Source organism: Monodon monoceros, unplaced genomic scaffold, assembly GCF_005190385.1.
Source record: "Monodon monoceros isolate NGI ecotype Baffin Bay Population unplaced genomic scaffold, NGI_Narwhal_1 Super_Scaffold_11, whole genome shotgun sequence".
Classification (NCBI taxonomy): domain Eukaryota; kingdom Metazoa; phylum Chordata; class Mammalia; order Artiodactyla; family Monodontidae; genus Monodon; species Monodon monoceros.
The window spans coordinates 128301600-128324505 of record NW_021703767.1 but is presented as its reverse complement, the minus strand read 5'-3'; the positions used below and the strand labels follow the sequence as shown (position 1 = coordinate 128324505).

Below are 22906 nucleotides of genomic sequence, written 5' to 3'. Positions count from 1 at the left end.
ACCAAATGTTCAAAGAAGATTTAATACCCATTCTTCTTAAACTATTCCACTTATGATAAAGACAATAAAATGGGTATAGAAAGAATGTACCTCTACATAATAAAGGCTATGCATGTCAAACCCACAGCTGACATCATACTCAACTGTGAAAAACTGAAAGCTATCCCTCTAAGATCAGGAACAAGACAAGGATGCCCACTCTTGCCACTCTCATTCAACATAGCTAAAGACTTCACCAAAGACCTATTAGAAATAATAAATGAATACAGTAAAGTTGCAGGGTGCAAAAGCAATATACAAAACTCTGTTGTGTTTCTGTACACCAACAACAAACAAGCAGAAAGAGAAATTAAGAAAACAGTCCCATTTAAAATTGCAGCAAAAACAATAAAATACCCAGGAATAAATTTAACCAAGGATGGGAATTCCCTGGTGGTCCAGTGGTTAGGACTCCACACTTTCACTGCTGAGGGTGCAGGTTCAATCCCTGGTCAGGGAACTAAGATCCCACAATACAGTAAAAACTATAAAACATTGTTGAGAGAAATGGAAGACACAAAGAAATGGCAAGATATTTCATGCTCATAGACTGTAAGAATTAACATTGTTAGAATGTCTATTTTACTTAAAGCAATCTGCAGATTCATTGCAGCAATCCCTGTCAAAATCCTAATGACATTTTTTGTAGAAATGGAACAAAAATTCCTTACATTTGTATGGAACCATGAAAAACTATGAATAGCCGAAGCAATTCTCATAGACTGTAAGAATTAACATTGTTAAAATGTCTATTTTACTTAAAGCAATCTGCAGATTCATTGCAGCAATCCCTGTCAAAATCCTAATGACATTTTTTGTAGAAATGGAACAAAAATTCCTTACATTTGTATGGAACCATGAAAAACTATGAATAGCTGAAGCAATTCTGAGAAAAAGGAACAAAGCTGGAGGTATCACATGCCCTGATTTCAAAATATTACTACAAAGCTATAGTAATCAAAACAGCATGGTATTTGGCAGAAAAACAGACATACAGGTCAATGGAACAGAATTGAGAGCCCAGAAATAAACATATGGACAATTAATTTACAACAAAGGCGCAAAGAACATAGAATGGAGAAAGAACAGTCTCTTCAGTAAATGGTGTTGGGAAAACTGTACAGCCACATGCAAAAGAATGAAAGTAGACTATTATACCGTACACAAAAATTAACTGAAAAGTGTATTAAAGACTTGAATAGAAGACCTGAAACCATAGAACTCCTAGAAGAAAACAGGGAGTTCGGACTTTGACATGGGATTTAGCAATATGTTTTTGGATCTGTCTCCTCGGGCAAGGCAAACAAAAACAAAAATAAACAGGTGGTACTATATCAAACTAAAAAGCTCTGCACAGCAAAGGAAACCATCAACAAAATGAAAAGACATCCTACTGACTGGGAGAAGATATTGTCAAATCATATTATCTGATAAGGGGTTAATATCCAAAATATATAAAGAACCCATACAACTCAACAACAACAAAAAACCTGATTTAAAAATGGGCAGATAACCTGAATAGATGTTTTTCCAGAAAAGACATACAAATGGTCATTGGGCACATAATGAAGATGTTCATCACTAGTGAAGATGAACATCATTAACTATTAGGGAAATGCAAATCAAAGCCACAATTAGACATTACCTCACACCTGTTAGAGTGACTGTTGTCAAACAGAGAAGAAATAACATGTGTGGGCGAGGATATGGAGAAAATGGAACCTTTGTGCACTGTTGATGGGAATGTAAATGCAGCCACTGTGGGAAACAGCATAGATAGTCCTCAAAAAATTAAGAATAGATCTACCATGGGATCCAGCTATTCCACTTCTGGGTATTTATCCAAAGGTAATGGAACACTAACTCAGAAAGATATTTGTACCTACTACTGTGCGGTGATGGATGGAAACTAAATTTTTGATAGTAAGCACGGTGTAGTATATACACAAATTGAATCATAATGTTGTACACATGAAACATGTTATAAACCAATGTTACCTCAATAATGAAATAATCTCTCTTTTCTAAAAAACTAAAAATAAGATAGACTAGTTGATCTTTAGTCCTCTTTCAGACCTAATATTCTCATTCTGTGAAAAGCTCAATGCATTTCTCAAAGGTGAGCTAGTAGTAACCCTAACAATGACTTATCGTGAATCAGTCTTAGGGTCATTACCTGACCTTTTTATTTCTTCTATATTTATTTGGCTTCTGATGGTGCCAAACCAGTGCTTTTTTATTACTAAAGTGCACTTGATGCCGTAACATACCATCTTAGCATCAGCTGGAAATGTTCTTGGTTTAGTTCTATATGACAGGCAGGTATTTCTACTGGAGTGAAGGGTCTTGTTAAAATCACAAAGCTGGTAGCTTCTCTTCTTGTTACATTGGCTGGACTTATGTATACAATATATGTGTTGATTTCAAATGTCTGTAAGATGTAGAAAACTTCTGTGAAAGAGCTTCTCAATTTTAGGGTCACCAGCTTAATTGTAAGCATAATTGTAATATAAATATTTGTGCAAATACAAAGCTTACTTTGATAATGGAACTACTAGTGATAAAAAGCTCTTTAAGCGGGCTTCCCTGGTGGCGCAGTGGATAAGAATCTGCCTGCCAATGCAGGGGACAGAGGTTTGATTCCTGGTTCAGGAAGATCCCACATGCCACGGAGCAACAAAGCCCATGTGCCACAACTACTGAGCCTGTGCTCTAGAGCTTGCAAGCCACAACTACTGAGCCTCTGTGCCACAACTACTGAAGCCCACAGCCTAGAGCCCGTGCTCTGCAACAAGACAAGCCACCGCAATTAGAAGCCCACACCCTGCAACAAAGAGTAGCCCCCACTCGCCGCAGCTAGGGAAAGCCCGTGTGCAGCAACAAAAACCCAACACAGCCAAAAATAAATAAAATAAGAATAAAAATAAATTTAAAAAAAAAAGCTCTTTAAAAAAATGGTGGGGTTGGTGGGAGGGATAAATTGAGAGTTTGGGATTGACATATTACTATATTTAAAATAGATAACCAACAAGGACCTACTGTAGCACAGGGAACTCTGCTCAATATTCTGTAATAACCTAAATGGGAAAAGAATTTGAAAAAGAATAAGATATGTGTATATGTATAACTGGATCACTTTGCTGTACTTCTGAAACTAACACAACATTGTAAGTCAACTATAATCCAATGTAACATAAAAATTTTTTTTAAATGGTGGGGCAAAGAAACTTACGGGTTTAAATAGGAATTTTCCATATGTGCAAGAAGTCTTGGGAAAAGACCCCTTCTGCTTTAAACAACAGCAGTGTCTTTATTTCTTTACAGACATTACAATGGCAAAATCAGCAAAGTTAATTCAGCAGCAGCTTGAAAAAGAAATGTAAGTAAGAATAAGTCCTATTGGTTAACTGTATCTCTTAACACTTAGGAAATATGTATATATTGCTTAAGGTCTTTGGTTTTGTATGGTTATCACAATTAGCCTGCAGATTGGTGTGAAATATACTTGTTAAATAATTGACAACAGAATTAATGGAACTGTAAAAAGTATTAATGGGATGTTTATAGATATTTAAAATTTTCGTGGAAAGAAAATCTCAGGTTTATTGCGACTACAGCTCAATTTGTTTTCCCACTGTTTCTAGACCTAGTTTATAGTAGATATGAAAGGATTTAAAAACTAAATTTGAAAGCTATGGAAATTTTTGTTGACAGAACAAGAAAGGAACACTTCAGAAGAATATAAAAATCTATGATACTATTTTGTAGTGTGTTTCTTGTTTTCAAGCTATGTGGCGATATCACTTAGCTTGATTTTAGTGTTTAAAAATTTGTGAATTGAGCTATAAGCTTTTGAATTTTAAGGAATCTATGTCTCTGTGTTCTGCTGATTTGTAAGAGTTAGCTAACAGGTTGCTTACATAGGAGATACAATCAACATTATAATAGAGCAAGTTATGTTTTCTTATGCTGTTATGTAAGGATATTTTTAATAAAAAAATCTGATAAGGAAAAATTTTACAAACTCAACTTTTAGTAAATTTTTTCCAATTATCATTTACATTCTCCTTTGCTCATTTAATAAGCACCTATAATTTGTCTAACATATGCCATGACCTGCTCTAGGATGTGACTATAAGAAGTGTGATGTTGTTCCTGTACTCAGGAGCTTAGAGTCTAGTAGAATATGGTTTGCTTCAGGGGTTGACAAACTCCTGCTGAGGGTCTGCCAACAAAGAGTGGTTTTGCATTTTTATAGGACAGGTAAGAAAAGAAGAAAAGTAGAAAAATATGTGGCAGAGACTAAATATCACCCACAAGCCCAAAATATCTAATTTATGGCTCTTTACAGAAAAATTTTACCAGCCCTGGTCTGTCATTTTCTGTGGCTTTTTTTTTTTCAATTGAGAATGATATATTCAATCCCATGTGCTTTAAACTTTTTAATATATAATAGAAGAAAAGTTAGCCATTCAATTAGATTTATCAAAGACATCATGCCTTCAAATTGAATATCAAAAGAACATTTTAACCCCTTTATTGAGGTATAATTGATATGTAAGAAGCTGTGAATATTTAATGTATACAACTCAATTTGGGGATAAGCATACAACTGTGAAACCATCATCACCATCGAGGCCATAAAAATATCCATTACTTCCCAGAGTTTCTTCCTACATACTTCATTATTTGTGTGTGTATGTATTTCATGAGAACACTTAACATAAGATCTACCCTATTAGCAAATTTTAAGTGTACAGTGAATACTATGCTATATATTAGATCTCTAGCACTTACTTATTTGCATAACTGAAACTTTATACCCTTTGACCATCATCTCTCCATTTCCCCCTGCCCCCCACCTTGGTGACCACCATTCTACTCTTTGCTTCCATGTGTTTGACTGTTTTAGATTCCACATATAAGTGTAATTAATCATAATGGTAGTTGTCTTACTCTATGTTATTTCACTTAGCATAATGTTCTCTAGGTCCATCCATGTTGTCGCAAATGGCAGGAATTTCTTCTGCAGGGCTAAATAATTTTCCATTGTATATATGTTCCACATTTTCTTTATCTGTTCATCCTTCGATGGACATTTAGGTTGCTTCCATATATTGGCTATTGTTAATAATGGTGCAGTGAACATGGAAGGCATATACCTCTCCGAGATCCTGATTTCAGTTCCTTTGGATAACTACCCAGAAGTGGAATTGCTGATTCATATGGTAGTAGTTCTGTTTGTAATTTTTTGAGGAATGTCAGTGCTGTTTTCTGTAATAGCTGTACCAATTTACATACCCACCAACAATGTACCGAGGTTCCCTTTTCTCCATATCTTTACCAACACTTATCTTTTTTTTTCTAATGTTAGTAATTCTGTCAGGTGTGAAGTGACATCTCATTGTGGTTTTGATTTGCATTTCCCTGATGAATAGTGATGTTTAGCATCTTTTCATGTACTTGTTGACTATTCGTATGTCCTCTATGTCTGTTCAGGTCCTTTGTCCATTTTTTAAATTGGATTATTTGGTTTTTTTGTTACTGGGTTGTATGTTTTGGGACAGATCCAAAAACATATTGCTAAATCCCATATTTTGGATATTAACCCTTATCAGATATATGGTTTGCAAATATTTTCCCCCATTCCATAGGTTATCTTTTCATTTTGTTGATTCTTTCCTTTGCTGTGCACAAGCTTTTTAGTTTGATATAATCACACTTGTTTATGTTTGCTTTGTTATTTGCTTTTGGTCTCATATCTTAAAACTAATTTCCACAACACCAATGTCAGTGAACATTTTCTTCTTGGATTTTTATGGTTTCAGGTCTTATATTTAAGTCTTTAATCCATTTTGAGTTGATTTTGTGTATGGTATAACATACACAGTTTCATTCTTTTGCATGTAGATATCCAGTTTTCCCAGCACCATTTATTGAAGAGACTATCCTTTTCCTATAGTATACTCCTGTCATCCTTGTTGAAGATTAGTTGACTGTATATGCATGGGTTTGTGCTGGGCTCTCTATTCTATTCCATTGATCTATATGTCTTTTTATAGTACCATATTGTTTTGACTACTATAGGTTTACAATATAATTTGAAATCTGGAAATGTGATGCCTCCAGATTTATTGTTCTTACTCAAGATTATTTTGAGTATTATAGTTCTTTTGTGGTTCCATATGAATTCTACCATTGTTTCTTCTATTTCTGCGAAAAATTCCATTGGAATATTGATTGAGATTCCATTAAATTTATAGATGGAGATTTTTTTGTTTGCATCGGGTCTCAGTTGCGGCACGTGGGATCTTCGTTGCGGCATGTGGGATCTTTTGTTGCAGCCTGCGGGCTTCTCTCTAGTTATGGCGCGCAGGCTCCAGAGAGTAGTTTGGGGAGAGTGGGCTCTGTAGTTTGCGGCACGTGGGCTCAGTAGTCGTGGTGTGCGGGCTTAGTTGCCCCGCGGCATGTGGGATCTTAGTTCCCTGACCAGAAATAGAACCCACATCCCCTGCATTGGAAGGCAGATTCTTAACCACTGGACCACCGGGGAAGTCCCCTATAGATGGACATGTTAACAATGTAAATTATTCCAATATATGAACAAGGGGCATTTTTCCATTTATTTGTGTCTTCAGTTTCTTTCATCACTGTTTTATAGTTTTCAGTGTACAGATCTTTCACCTACTTTGTTAAATTTATGCCTAAGTATTTTATTGTTTTTGATGCTATTATAAATGGAATTGTTTTGTTAATTTCTTTTCCTGATAGTTCATTAGTAGTGCATAGAAACAGAACTTGTTTTTTTGTGTAGATTTTGTATCCTGCAATTTTACTGAGTCTGTTAGTTCTCATTTTTGGGGGGTCTTTTATGGTTTTCTATATTTAAGATCAAGTGATCTGAAATCAGAGATAATTTTACTTCTTCCTTTCTGATTTTGATGCCTTTTGTTTCTTTTTTGCCTAATTGCTCTGTCTAGGACTTCCAGTACTATGTTGAATAGAAGTGGCAAGAGTAGGCATCCTTATCTTGTTTCTGATCTTAGAGGAAAAGCTTTTAGCTTTCACTATTGAGTATGATGTTATCTGTGGGCTTGTCATATATGACACTTGTTATTTTGAGGTACATACCTTCTGTAACTATTTTGTTGAGTTCTTATCATGAAAGGGTGTTGAATTTTGTCATATGCTTTTTCTGAATCTGTTGAGATGATCATAAGATTTTTATCCTTCATCCTGTTAATGTGATGTATCCCATTTATTTATTTAGGTTCTCTGATGTTACATATATACATGTATATGTACACAATTATTTTATCCTCTTGATGAATTGGCCCCTTTATTATTATATGATAACCTTCTTTGTCTCTTGTGACAATTTTTGACTTAGTCTGTTCTGTTGATATTTATGTATTCAGCCCTACTCTCGTTTGTTTATCATTTGTATAGAATATGTTTTTCTGTCCCTTTACTTTGAACCTTAAATCGAGAGTGCATCTCTTGGAGATAGCATGTACTTCAAGCTTGTTTTTTTATCCATTCATCCACTCTGTTTTGATTGGTAATTTAAACCATTTACATTTAAAGTAATTACTGATAGGTAAGAACTTATTCTGTTTTGTTGATGGTTTTCTGACTATTTCATAGTTCCTTTGTCTCCTCTCTTCCTTTGTAATTTGATGATTTCTTTTGTATTGTTATGCTTTGACTTTTTTCTCTTTATTTTGTGTGTCTACTACAGATGTTTTCTTTGTGACTGTCATGGCTTATATAAAACATCTTATAATACTGACAGTCTAATTTAAGCTGATAACAACTTTGTATACAAAAATTTGTATACATTAACTTCTCCTTCCCCCACATTTTATGTTACTGATGTCACAACTTACATCTTTTTATATTGTGTATCCATTAATAAATTATTGTAGTCATAATTATTTTTATTACTTTTGTCTTTAGCTTTTATGTTAGAGTTAAAAATGATTTATATGTCACCATTACAATACTAGAGTATTCTAAATTTTAGTATATTCTTACTGTTACAGTGAGTTTTATACTTGCATATGTTTTCATGTTCTTGATTAGTTTTATTTCACCTTGAAGAACTCCCTTTAACATTTCTTATAAGGCAGGACTAGTAGTGATGAACTGCAGCTTTTGTGTGTTTGGGAAAGCTTTTGTCTGTCCTTCATATCTGAAGGACAGTTTTGCTGGGTATAGTACTCTTGGATGGCAGGTTTTTTTTCTTTCAGCATTTTGAATATACCATTCCACTCTCCACTGGCCTGCAAGGTTTCTGCTATGAGATCCACTTTTAGTCTTATGGATTTTCCCTTGTTTGTGACAGATGGCCTTTCTCTTAATGCTTTCAACATTCTGTCTTTGACTTTTGTCAGTTTGATTATAATGTGTCTCATTAAAGCTCTCTTTATGTTTAATCCATTTGGGGTTTTAGGGGCTTAGTGGATCTGGATGTTCATTTCCCTCCCCAGATTTGGGAGTTTTCTATCATTATTTTTTTAAATAAGCTTTCTGATTCTTTGTCTTTATCTGCTCTTTCTGAGACTCCCATAATGCATATATCGGTTCCTTTTATGATGTCCCATAAGACTTTCTTCACTCTATTTTGCTTTTTCTTTTTGTTTTTCTCACAGAGTAATTTCAAGTTACCTGTGTTCAAGCTCTCCAATTCTTTATTCTGATTGAGTCTGCTGTTGAATTTTTCACATCCAGTCATTGTGTTCTTCAGCTCCAGAATTTTTGTTTTTCATGGTTTGTATATCTTTGTTGACTTTCTGATTTTGTTCACTTATTCTTTGCCTCATTTTGTTGAGTTTTCTGTGTTATTTTGTACCTTATGGGACTTTCAGATGATTATTTTGAATTCTTTGCCAGGCACTTTGTAGATCTCCATTTCTTTAGGGTCAGTTATTGGTGATTTATCTTCTTCCTTTGGTGGTGTCATGTTTCCCTGATTTTTCATGCTCCTTGTGTCCTTATTTTGGTGTCTGCACATTTGAAAAAGTAATGACTTCTTCTAGTCATTATAGACTAACTTTGTCAGAGTAAGCACTTCTCTAGTCAGTCCAGCCAGAGATTCTGGGTGGGCTTGCTGCTGGAGTCCCTAGGCAGGTTGGCCTTGCTTCTGGGTTTGTGGGTGGGTGGGCCTAATGCCTGGGTCCATGGAAACTGGCCTGGAAACTGAATCTGTCATGGCTGGCCAGGTAGGTACCTGTGTCTACTGGGGCTGGTCAGGAGCTAGGTTCCATGACACAGTAGGTGCTCACTTCACTCTCCTTCCCCCGTGTGAATCATATCTCTCCATGCTGCATTGTTCAGGCTTGCAGGAGCAGTAACGTGGGCAATGTGGAACTGTCCTTTCTACCCTCTTCAATGCATCTTTTCTTATTTCTGTGTTATACCCAGGTGCTGTAATCTCTAACCTGGATTTCTTACCTCTCATGAAGGTATTCTTCTGTGTGGATGGTTATTCAAATTGATGTTTCTGTGAGAGGACTTGAGCTGAAAACTCCCATTCTGCCATCTTGCTGGTGTCACTTTCAGTGGTTTCTGTCCTTTCTGAAATTGCATGTTCATCACCTCTTCTCCTATTCTTGATGTTCACTCTTTTGAGACTGCATACTGCTTGTCATTAAGCTAAAAAAATTGGAATTAGCTGATTTGTTTTTCTAAATTTTCTGTTGCAATTGTTGAGAATTATCTTTTGGACAAAAACAGGCATAATATTTGTACATCCATTTTTTTAAACAGCATAGTCCAAGTCTTCCCATGTTTAAAACACATTTTCCTTAATCCATTTGTTTTTCACTCCAAAGGGCCGTAGAAAAACAATACAGAAAAAAATGCTGTATTATACGGCAGTGAAATAAAATGTTAAAAAGTTATAAAGGGGGCTTCCCTAGTGGCACAGTGGTTAAGAATCCGCCTGCCAATGCAGGGAACACGGGTTCGAGCCCTGCTCTGGGAAGATCCCATGTGCTGCAGAGCAGCTAAGCCCCTGTGCCACAACTACTGAGCCTGCACTCTAGAGCCCGTGAACCACAACTACTGAACCCGTGCTCCTAGAGCCCATGCTCCGTGACAAAAGAAGCCACCACAATGAGAAGCCTGTGCACCACAACGAAGGGCAGTCCCCACTCACCGCAACTAAAGAAAGCCCACGTGCAGCAATGAACCCCACACAGCCATAAAAAAAAAAAAGTTATAAAAGTTAATATCAGTTAAATTAGGAGTCTAAATTTAGTTTAATCCTGTGTTTAGGAGAATTAGGCCTTATCAGCTTTGAAGCATTTGATAGTCTTCTGAATCACAAGATTTACTATATTTACATGGCCTTATGGCAAGAGCTGAATATAATGTTTGTTGTTTTTTCCTTTTGAGTTGTTTTTTAATTGTAAAATATACTACATGTAAAGGAGTATATGTGACACATATATTGAGTTTAAAGAATAGTAAGGTGAATACCCATGGATGCACCACCTTGCTTAGAAGGCCCTATGTGCTCCTCCCCAAATGCTTTTCCCTGTATTAATTCTTTGTTGTTGTTTTTTTACAACTTTATTGGAGTATAATTGCTTTACAATGGTGTTGTTAGTTTCTGCTTTATAACAAAATGAATCAGTTATACACATACATATGTTCCCATATCTCTTCACTCTTGCGTCTCCCTCCCTCCCTCCCTCCCTATCCCACCCCTCTAGGTGGTCACAAAGCACCGAGGGGATCTCCCTGTGCTTTGCGGCTGCTTCCCACTAGCTAGCTATTTTACGTTTGGTAGTGTATATATGTCCATGCCACTCTCTCACTTTGTCACAGCTTACCCTTCCCCCTCCCCATATCCTCAAGTCCATTCTCTAGTAGGCCTGTGTCTTTATTCCTGTCTTACCCCTAGGTTCTTCATGACACTTTTTTTTCTTAACTTCCGTATATATGTGTTAGCGTATGGTATTTGTCTTTCTCTCTATGACTTACTTCACTCTGTATGACAGACTCTGGGTCCATCCACCTCATTACAAATAGCTCAATTTCGTTTCTTTTTATGGCCTAGTAATATTCCATTGTATATATGTGCCACATCTTCTTTATCCATTCATCCGTTGATGGACACTTAGGTTGTTTCCATCTCCTGGCTATTGTAAATAGAGCTGCAATGAACATTTTGGTACATGACTCTTTTTGAATTATGGTTTTCTCAGGGTATATGCCCAGTAGTGGGATTGCTGGGTCATATGGTAGTTCTATTTGTAGTTTTCTAAGGAACCTCCATACTGTTCTCCATAGTGGCTGTACCAATTCACATTCCCACCATCAGTGCAAGAGTGTTTTCTTTTCTCCACACCCTCTCCAGCATTTATTCTTCCTAGATTTTTTGATGATGGCCATTCTGACTGGTGTGAGATGATATCTCATTGTAGTTTTGATTTGCATTTCTCTAATGGTTAATGATGTTGAGCAGTCTTTCATGTGTTTGTTGGCAGTCTGTATATCTTCTTTGGAGAAATGTCTGTTTAGGTCTTCTGTCCATTTTTGGATTGGGTTGTTTGTTTTTTTTGTTATTGAGCTGCATGAGCAGCTTGTAAATTTTGGAGATTAATCCTTTGTCAGTTGCTTCATTTGCAAATATTTTCTCCGATTCTGAGGATTGTCTTTTGGTCTCATTTATGGTTTCCTTTGCTGTGCAAAACCTTTGAGGTTTCATTAGGTCCCATTTGTTTATTTTTGTTTTTATTTCCATTTCTCTAGGAGGTGGGTCAAAAAGGATCTTGCTGTGATTTATGTCATAGAGTGTTCTGCCTGTGTTTTCCTCGAAGAGTTTGATAGTTTCTGGCCTTACATTAAGGTCTTTAATCCATTTTGAGCTTATTTTTGTATATGGTGTTAGGGAGTGATCTAATCTCATACTTTTACATGTACCTGTCCAGTTTTCCCAGCACCACTTATTGAAGAGGCTGTCCTTTCTCCACTGTACATTCCTGCCTCCTTTATCAAAGATAAGGTGACCATATGTGCGTGGGTTTATCTGTGGGCTTTCTATCCTGTCCCATTGATCTTTCTGTTTTTGTGACAGTACCATACTGTCTTGATTACTGTAGCTTTGTAGTATAGTCTGAAGTCAGGGAGCCTTATTCCTCCAGCTCCGTTTTTCGTTCTCAAGATTGCTTTGGGTATTCGGGGTCTTTTGTGTTTCCATACAATTGTGAACTTTTTTGTTCTAGTTCTGTGAAAAATGCCAGTGGTAGTTTGATAGGGATTGCATTGAATCTGTAGATTGCTTTGGGTAGTAGAGTCATTTTCACAATGTTGATTCTTCCAATCCAAGAACATGGTATATCTCTCCATCTGTTTGTATCATCTTTAATTTCTTTCATCAGTGTCTTATAATTTTCTGCATACAGGTCTTCTGTCTCCTTAGGTAGGTTTATTCCTAGATATTTTATTCTTTTTGTTGCAGTGGTAAACGGGAGTGTTTTCTTGATTTCACGTTCAGATTTTTCATCATTAGTGTATAGGAATGCCAGAGATTTCTGTGCATTAATGTTGTATCCTGCTACTTTACCAAATTCATTGATTAGCTCTAGTAGTTTTCTGGTAGCATCTTTAGGATTCTCTATGTATAGTATCATGTCATCTGCAAACAGTGACAGCTTTACTTCTTTTCCGATTTGGAATCCTTTTATTTCCTTTTCTTCTCTGATTGCTGTGGCTAAAACTTCCAAAACTATGTTGAATAAGAGTGGTGAGAGTGGGCAACCTTGTCTTGTTCCTGATCTTAGTGGAAATGCTTTCGGTTTTTCACCATTGAGGACGATGTTGGCTGTGGGTTTGTCATATATGGCCTTTATTATGTTGAGGAAAGTTCCCTCTATGCCTACTTTCTGCAGGGTTTTTATCATAAATGGGTGTTGAATTTTGTCGAAAGCTTTCTCTGCATCTATTGAGATAACCATATGGTTTTTATCTTTCAATTTATTAATATGGTGTATCACATTGATTGATTGCGTATATTGAAGAATCCTTGCATTCCTGGAATAAACCCCACTTGATCATGGTGTATGATCCTTTTAATGTGTTGTTTGATTCTGGTTGCTAGTATTTTGTTGAGGATTTTTGTATCTATGTTCATCTGTGATATTGGCCTGTAGCTTTCTCTCTTTGTGACATCCTTGTCTGGTTTTGGTAGCAGGGTGACGGTGGCCTCGTAGAATGAGTTTGGGCGTGTTCCTCCCTCTGCTATATTTTGGAAGAGTTTGAGAAGGATAGGTGTTAGCTCTTCTCTAAATGTTTGATAGAATTCGCCTGTGAAGCCATCTGGTCCTGGGCTTATGTTTGTTGGAAGATTTTTTTTTTTTTTTTTTTTGAGGTACGCGGGCCTCTCACTGTTGTGGCCTGTCCCATTGTGGAGCACAGGCTCCGGACACGCAGGCTCAGCGGCCTTGGCTCACGCGCCCAGCCACTCCATGGCATCTGGGATCTTCCCGGACCAGGGCTCGAACCCATGTCCCCTGCATCGGCAGGCGGACTCTCAACCACTGCACCACTAGGGAAGCTTGTTGGAAGATTTTAAATCACTGTTTCAATTTCAGTGCTTGTGATTGGTCTGTTCATATTTTCTATTTCTTCCTGATTCAGTCTTGGCAGTTTGTGCATTTCTAAGAATTTGTCCATTTCTTCCAGGTTGTCCGTTTGATTGGCATAGAGTTGCTTGTAGTAATCTCTCATGATCTTTTGTATTTCTGCAGTGTCAGTTGTTACTTCTCCTTTTCTAATTCTGTTGATTTGAGTCTTCTCCCTTTTTTCTTGATGCGTCTGTCTAGTGGTTTATCAATTTTGTTTATTTTCTCAAAGAACCAGCTTTTAGTTTTATTGATCTTTGCTATCGTTTCCTTCATTTCTTTTTCATTTATTTCTGATATGATCTTTATGATTTCTTTCCTTCTGCTAACTTTAGGGTTTTTTTGTTCTTCTTTCTCTAATTGCTTTAGGTGCAAGGTTAGGTTGTTTACTCGAGATGTTTTCTGTTTCTTAAGGTAGGATTGTAATGCTATAAACTTCCCTCTTAGAACTGCTTTTGCTGCATCCCATAGGTTTTGGGTTGTCCTGTCTCCATTGTCATTTGTTTCTAGGTATGTTTTGATTTCCTCTTTGATTTCTTCAGTGATCACTTCGTTATTAAGCAGTGTATTGTTTAGCCTCCATGTGTTTGTATTTTTTACAGATCTTTTCCTGTAATTGGTATCTAGTCTCATAGTGTTGTGGTCGGAAAAGTTACTTGATAAAATTTCAGTTTTATTAAATTTACCAAGGCTTGATTTGTGACCCAAGATATGATCTATCCTGGAGAATGTTCCATGAGCACTTGAGAAAAATATGTGTTCTGTTGTTTTTGGATGTAATGTCCTATAAATATCAATTAAGTCCATCTTGTTTAATGTATCATTTAAAGCTTGTGTTTCCTTACTTATTTTCATTTTGGATGATCTGTCCATTGGTGAAAGTGGGGTGTTAAAGTCCCCTACTATGAATGTGTTACTGTCTGTTTCCCCTTTTATGGCTGTTAGTATTTGCCTTATGTATTGAGGTGCTCCTATGTTGGGTGCATAGATAGTTAAAATTGTTATACCTTCTTCTTGGATCGATCCCTTGATCATTATGTAGTGTCCTTCTTTGTCTCTTCTAATAGTCTTTATTTTAAAGTCTGTTTTGTCTGATATGAGAATTGCTACTTCAGCTTTCTTTTGGTTTCCATTTGCATGGAATATCTTTTTCCATCCCCTTACTTTCAGTCTGTATGTGTCTCTAGGTCTGAAGTGGGTCTCTTGTAGACAGTATATCTATGGGTCTTGTTTTTGTATCCATTCAGCCAGTCTGTGTCTTTTGGTGGGCACATTTAATCCATTTACATTTAAGGTAATTATTGATATGTATGTTCCTATTCCCATTTTCTGAATTGTTTTGGGTTTGTTATTGTAGGTCTTTTCCTTCTCTTGTGTTTCTTGCCTAGAGAAGTTCCTTTAGCATTTGTTGTAAAGCTGGTTTGGTGGTGCTGAACTCTCTCAGCTTTTGCTTGTCTGTAAAGGTTTTAATTTCTCCATCAAATCTGAATGAGATCCTTGCTGGGTAGAGTAATCTTGGTTGTAGGTTTCTGTCCTTCATCACTTTAAATATGTCCTGCCAGTCCCTTCTGGCTTTCAGCAGAGTTTCTGCTGAAAGATCAGTTGTTACCCTTATGGGGATTCCCTTGTGTGTTATTTGTTGTTTTTCCTTTGCTGCTTTTAATATGTTTTGTTTTTATTTAATTTTTGACAGTTTGATTAATATGTGTTTTGGCGTGTTTCTCCTTGGATTTATCCTGTATGGGACTCTTTGTGCTTCCTGGACTTGATTAACTATTTCCTTTCCCATATTAGGGAAGTTTTCAACTATAATCTTTTCAAATATTTTCTCAGTCCCTTTCTTTTTCTCTTTTTCTTCTGGAACCCCTATAATTCGAATGTTCGTGTGTTTATTGTTGTCCCTGATGTCTCTGAGACTGTCCTCAGTTCTTTTCATTCTTTTTTCTTTATTCTTCTCTGCAGTAGTTATTTCCACTATTTTATCTTCCAAGTCACTTATCCGTTCTTCTGCCTGAGTTATTCTGCTGTTGATCCCATCTAGAGGATTTTTAATTTCATTTATTGTGTTGTTCATCGTTGCTTGTTTCATCTTTAGTTCTTCTAGGTCCTTTTTAAATGTTTCTTGCATTTTCTCTATTCTATTTCCAAGATTTTGGATCATCTTTACTATCATTATTCTGAATTCTTTTTCAGGTAGACTGCCTATTTCCTCTTCATTTGTTACGTCTGGTGGGTTTTTATCTTGCTCCTTCATCTGCTTTGTGTTTTTCTGTCTTCTCATTTTGCTTATCTTACTGTTTTTGGGGTCTCCTTTTTGCAGGCTGCAGGTTCATAGTTCCCGTTGTTTTTGGTGTCTGTCCCCAGTGGCTAAAGTTGGTTCAGTGGGTTGTGTAGGCTTCCTGGTGGAGGGGAGTAGTGCCTGTGTTCTGGTGGATGAGGCTGGATCTTGTTTTACTGGTGGGCAGGTCCACGTCTGGTGGTGTGTTTTGGGGTGTCTGTGGACTTATGATTTTAGGCAGCCTCTCTGCTAATGGGTGGGGTTGTGTCCCTGTCTTGCTAGTTGTTTGGCATAGGGTGTCCAGCACTGTAGCTTGCTGGTCGTTGAGTGAAGCTGGGTGCTGGTTTTGAGATGGAGATCTCTGGGAGATTTTCGCCGTTTGATATTATGTGGAGCTGGGAGGTCTCTTGTGGACCAGTGTCCTGAAGTTGGCTCTCCCACCTCAGAGGCACAGCATTGACTCCTGGCTGCAGCACCAAGAGCCTTTCATCCACATGGTTCAGAAAAAAAGGGAGAAAAAGAAGAAAGAAAGAAAGAGAGAGAGAGAGAGAGGGAGGGAGGGAGGGAAGAGGATAAAATCAAATAAAATAAAGGAAGGTAAAATAAAATAAAATTGTTAAAATAAAAAATAATTATTAAGAAAAAAAATTTTTTTAAAGGAAAAAAAAAAAACGGACAGATAGAACCCTAGTACAAATGGTGAAAGCAAAGCTATTCAAACAAAATCTGACGCAGAAGCATACACATACACACTCACAAGAAAAGGAAAAGGGGAAAAAATCATAAATCTTGCTCTCAAAGTCCACCTCCTCAATTTGGGGTGATTCGTTGTCTATTCAGGTATTCCACAGATGCAGGGTACATCAAGTTGATTGTGGCGCTTTAATCCGCTGCTCCTGAGGCTGCTGGGAGAGGTTTCCCTTGCTCTTCTTTGTTCGCACAGCTCCCGGGGCTCAGCTTTGGATTTGGCCCCGCCTTTGTGTGTAGGTCGCCGGAGGGCGTCTGTTCTTCGCTCAGACAGGACTGGGTTAAAGGAGCAGCTGCTTCGGGGGCTCTGGCTCACTCTGGCCGGGGGGAGGGAGGGGCACGGAGTGTGGGGCGAGCCTGCGGCGGCAGAGGCCAGCGTGACGTTGCACCAGCGTGAGGCGCGCCGTGCGTTCTCCTGGGGAAGTTGTCCCTGGATCCCGGGACCCTGGCAGTGGCGGGCTTCACAGGCTCCCTGGAAGGTGGGTGTGAATAGTGACCTGTGCTCGCACACAGGCTTCTTGGTGGCGGCAGCAGCAGCCTTAGCGTCTCATGCCCGTTTCTGGGTTCCGCGCTGTTAGTCGCTGCTCGCGCCTGTCTCTGGAGCTCCTTTAAGCAGCGCTTTTTTCTTGCCACCTGCCTGCTTGAGTTGGGACGTCAGTCTCCTCCTGCCCTTGGACTGGGCTTTACACCATCAGTTATACTGGTCGTCAGGCCTTTGGACAGGGACTGGAATTACAACCACTCGCTTTCCTGGGTTTCCAGTTTGCAGATGGCAGGTGATGTGATTCTTAGTTTCCTTTATCACTCATATTTTTCTGGGCAGTTAAAGCATTTTTCAGTATGAGGAATATATAATCATGGTTCTCTCATTGTCCAGAACTGGGTCACGCGGCCACGTCCAGCAGCAGTGGATACTGACTACTTCTTCTCTGGGCTCCAGCCTGCTGTCCCCATGACTGTTGCGGCTTCGGCCCCCGGGGCCCCTCCAGAGCCGGCAGCCTCAGTGAGGCTGCCCTCCCCTCGGGCTCTGGGGCAGTTCCATGACGGCGGAGGGAAGAGACCCCGAGCCGGGAGTTCCAGCTCTGTGGAAACGTGGGCTCCGGTCTCTAATTATTTGTTTTTAAAATACGTTTTACATCTATGTGTGTCTTTCTAAGCAAGGTATTTAGTTTTCCTGTGGATTTTTCAGTAGTTTTCATGAAATCTTACAGCACCAAGAAACGCTTTATTTTGTAAGAAAGCAGATTGTCAGCCTGTATTCCTCTGCTTCTGGACAGCAGAAAGGGGGAGAGAAGTAGACAAATGAGCCTTGCTTTTGCAATTCTTATTAGGGCCAGCAGGTGGCAGTTAAGTGACTTAAATTGGGAAAGTGTTAGTGGTTAAAGAGATTGGAGAATAGTAATTGTACCCAATCTGGACATGAGAGTCTGTAGTTTGTGGATTTCTAAGCTCTGTATCCAGATAGACTCAAGGTAAATATAAATACCCTATCTACCCACACTTCACTTTCAGAAACTTTTCAGAAAGGTTTTATAATACTTATAGCGGGTAATTTAAAACTGTATCTTAAAATGGCATCATGCAGGAAATCCTAGTAGAAGGGGGCACTGAACTGGAAGAAGGTTGGTGTGACCTTGGTTCATTAGTGCCCTCCTGTCATCTGGCCATGTTAGGTTGGATCCGTATCCTGTCTGTCCAAGAGAGTGACCTGTAAATGCAAATATTCAACAATCCTAATAGCATAATTGACAGTTTTATGATGAAGTATTCAAATGAGTGCTGAAATATTTAGGAATTAATATGACTTCCTAAAGGCCTTTAATTGTTATATAAAAATTAAGCTCTTTTTGCTTCCTGACTCATTTTCCTTTTGTCTCACAGCAATACTTTACGAGTCACCCGTTCTGCTGCCCCCAGCATACTGGACAGTTCTAGCACTGCCACTGCTCAGCTGGGAAAGAAAGGCAAAGAATTTGAATTCTCACAGTTGCCCCTCAAAGTGGAGTTCCTAGAGTGCAGTGCCAAGGGCGGAAGAGGGGACGCTGGCTCTGCTGACATCCAGGACTTGGAGAAGTGGCTGGCTAAAATCGCCTGAGGGCCAGATGCAAACACAAGACGCGAATGTGTATGTGTGTGACTGACAGTTTTGGAAAAGGATGTGGTGGTCTGGAGTTGATAAAGAAGGGGTACAAATATAGTTAGGAACTTTTCCTTGTTCTGGAAACAAATTATTGTTGAAACCAGTGTGGAAGTTTTTAAGTTTAGTTCTCCCTTATTGCTTTCAAGCTAGTTAGTTTTATTTGATTCGTGTCTTCCCTTTTCAAAGTGTGTGTAAGGTCCCTTTAGCATATGCTTGATGTAAGGTCAAGGTCTAACAAGCCGACCTCACGTAGAGAGGATATTATCATGAGAATATAATATCATCTAAAATGTTTTCTTGTCCTCCGCTTCTGTGCTTTGGTCTCTTTTTCTTGGAAACAAACCTGTCTGTGTATGGAACTGGGTGATTTCCAATTGCCTTTGACATTCATGGGCAGTACATCATCTAGTCCTCTGTGAATTTTCAGATTTGTAGGTGCAATTACAATATGGTCTCTGACATGTGAAGGAAGGTTGAAAACAGCAGGGCTGTGCTGACAGTGGTCTGTTCTTCATCAGCTCGGTGACTTGTCCACACTCCAGCCTCATAGCACTTAGGTTTCAAAAACATGTTGTGAACCCTAGGAGTCGTCCCCAGGTGATAGAACTATAAGTGCTAAATCCCCAAATGCTACTAAAATGTACACTAGAAATGTACGTTCTAGTGGTTTCCCTTAACTGGGGAATATGTGGAGATTTAGAAGCTGTTCTGTTTTTCTGGATGCATGAATGCTCCTGGGCTATCTTCATGTGCTGTTTGATGAGCTCCTATCTTGTACTGTCAGCTTGAATGCTGTGGAACAAATACAAAATGAAAAAAGTTCTCTGTAGATTTTTAAAGTGCATGTTCACTGATGGTTTTAAAAAAACGGCATTTTCAAAGTGATGTTCTTTGCTGTCTTCTTAAATGTATGGCTTTTTTAATGGCTTTTATAAATGATTAATACATTTCTTGGTAAACAAAACAGCCTGTCTAGCTTAAAGCATTTAAATAGAGTGGTAGAGTAGGTACAAATGGGAGCACGTTTTAGGATTCAGGCCCAACTCCAAGTTTCCAGGGCCTAATGATTGCAGTGTACATAAGAAGAAACTCTTCAATCCCTAGCTCACACACTCAGGGACAAGCCAACTAAAGCCTCAAAGGAGACAAGTGTGGCTGTGGATAAGTGAGACACTAATCGCAGAGCAGTGTGGGAAGTGCAGTTAACAGGAGAGGCGCAGGGTGCTCCAGGAGTGTGCAGTGGGGTGCCTAACCCAGTCTTGAGGGATGGGGAGAGGCAAAGGAGAAAAGCATGGAGCTGATGACGTCCCAGTGAGTGTGGCCCCCACGTACATACACTATGGCCCAGGCCTCTGCCTGCTATCTCCCCTTCCTGTGTGTCACTCTGGCTCCGAGTGAGGGGACCCCAGGGCCCCTCCTCCCCCGCCCGCACACCCTGCATCACACACCTTGCTGCTGGAGTATGAAATAAACCCAAGCTCGCGCGGAGAAGACGTTAAGAGTATGACCGTGGCAGGGTTCTTACTGGGAAGCCTCACTGCTGCTAATGTTGTTACTGTCTTTTGGACTCTTTCTTGCCCTTTCCTTATTAGCCAAGTAGTAATTTAAGGAAGTGGGTAAGATCAGTGAACCGGAAGCCCAAAAGGAATCTGATGAATGTGACATGTTCACATAATCATAGGTAATGCTCACCTGAATAAACATCAATGGCTTGATGCTTCCGTTAAGAGGCATGTGTGTTCTCTCAGCTTTTTTGATGTTTTTTTCTGGTAATAAACTGTTTTACTTTATTGGAGGAAGCAATACACAGAACAAGTGACTTGAAGAAGGGGAGCAAGGTTGAATTTTATTCAAGACCTAAAGATGATCTTTTGCAAAAGGAAAGTTATGTCTCAAACAGTGATTCTCAGATGTTAGTGTGCATCAGAATTAACTGATGCTTGTTAAAGAGCTCACCTGAGGACCCTGCTTCTGAACATTCAATTTAGCAGTAGATCGGGTGTGGTCTCAGGAATCTGCATGCTTAACGTGACCTCTACCAAGCACCTGGGGCTCCTGGGCGCACCCTCACAGGTGATGTGGCCTCCTGTAGTATCATGCGTGCCTTTAGTGTGTTTCGTTTCTAAGTTCTTTGGGCCACAAGCCCTGTGTAGTTTTGCTCACAGGGTGAAGGAAGCAGGCAGGCCGCATAGTCCCATCCCGCTTCCTAACCCTGTGCCACAGTCATCCCACTCTTGTGGGTCTGGGCCAGGGTGAGGTCATGGTGACTAGTCCTTGGGAGCTTGGAAGGGTTTTCAATGGGAGGTCAAATTATTTTCTTGTGGCACTGAACCCGTTCAGCCAAAGTAGGCCCATTTCTTCATGGGATGGGAGGCAAGTATGGCCAGAGTGGAAAGAGGAATGTCAGGTCACAGGGACCAGCAGACTAGGCATGACTGTATGTCACAGGTGAGACAGCTGTGGCTTGAAACACCTCCTTGGGAACACAGCAGTGTCTGAGCCACTGCATGTTGGGGCCGCTGAGACCTGCTCCCGGGGCAGCTGCCACCTGATGTGAATGGCCCTGTGCCCTGCGAGTGGGGAGGGGTAGGCATGGTGTGGTGCCGGCGTGGAGGCAACTGTGACGAGCAAGCCCTGGGCACTCACTGTCCTGGTACATACCACCCGCTTCCGGAATGGGGTCTCCGTGGGTACTGAGCACACCCGCAGACTGAGGCCACCTGTTTCTTCCAGCTCTTTCAACACTTTCCGAGCATTTTGGGGCCTTGGTAGCCCCTCTGCTGCCAGGTGCCTGACGGTTTGCTGGGATCTTAGCTCCTGACCAACAACAGCTGCTATTGCTGGGGAGACCCTGAGGTCTGCTCCTTATATTTCCCCACGCCCTGTGTCTCAGCACCCCTGGGATTCCGGTGGTCCTGCTGTGTGTGAGGCACTTGGCTGTGTTCTATTGGTTTGAGATCATTTCAGCCAGAATGTTATGCTTTTTTTTTTTTCTTTCTTAAGGTTTGATTTAGAATGGAGTTATCAAAGCTTCAACTGGTTATGCCCATTCTCACCTAAAGGTGCATTAGCAGCAGTTTAGATGCTAACCTCTTCTATTTCAGCCCTTCAGTTACTTAAAGGAAGGTGGTTGGTTACCTCACCTGACTTCTGCACAGGCCAGTAGTCCCACTTCCTTGTTCAACTACGAAGCCCTAAACTGTTGACTACTCACAAGAGCCGTGTATGGCGTTTACTCATTCAGAAAACGCCAGGCACCGTACCCAGCTCCGGGAATACTAAGTATGGCACAATTCCTGCATTTATGGGCATATGGTCACTTTCTGAGGTGAAGAAATGTGCCCTTTCCATGCGGCCCCTGCTCTCCCCTCATTAGCATGGGCTCCATCTTAGCTGTACTGAGCCGCACCCCCCTTCCCCACTGCATGGGCCCCGAGGTCAAGGCTGCCCTCACCTTCGCCCTTTCTCGTGCTGCTGCGCCACCCTTGCAGCCCCAACCTGACCCGTGTCTCAGTGTCTCCTGCGATCCCAGCATCCACCCTGTGGTCCTGTCGTGGGTGAGGCACTTGGTGTTCTTTTGACTTAAGAGCTTTTTGTTTCAACTAAAATATGCTTTTTAAAAAAATTTGCAGTTAGCACAGGATTATCAAAGCTCCTGTCTGCACCCTTGGTCACTGGACAGCAAAACACAGCTACAGTGATAGGGAACGCCACCTTGAGCGACATCCCTTGATGGCAAGCAGGGCACTCCAGGTAGGACATTCACCACAACCCTAATCTTCACATTCACGTCTGGGGAAGTCCAGCAGTGCTTCCTTCACCCGCGGGGGAAGGGGTTGCTGGACGTCCGTGCAAGCACCATGCTCAGGGAGATGACCCACTCCCCTTCCTGTCTGCAGTCATGTGGCCCTGAACACCACAGTCTTGGGGAATGACTGCTTGTCTGGAACAGCTTTACTCTGGCTTTGATCTGGTCCGTACAAGCACGTGCACTTTGGCTCTCAGGCCCGGTACCTCCTCTACCTTACAGTTTATACCTGGCAGCCAGGAAAGTTAGGCTCAGTGGGC

The 22906-nt window shown here is 39.9% G+C and overlaps 1 protein-coding gene across 1 annotated transcript in view; it reads left to right on the top strand.

Moving 5' to 3' along the window:
* The window catches only part of SRPRB (SRP receptor subunit beta), a 37049-nt gene extending 18305 nt beyond the window's left edge, over positions 1-18744 (top strand). The window contains exons 7-8 of the mRNA XM_029213915.1: positions 3364-3418; positions 18580-18744. Of these exons, the coding sequence (XP_029069748.1) occupies positions 3364-3393 (30 nt within the window). The 3' untranslated portion in view covers positions 3394-3418; positions 18580-18744. The remainder of the gene's footprint in view (positions 1-3363; positions 3419-18579) is intronic.
* Positions 18745-22906: the final 4162 nt, after the last annotated feature.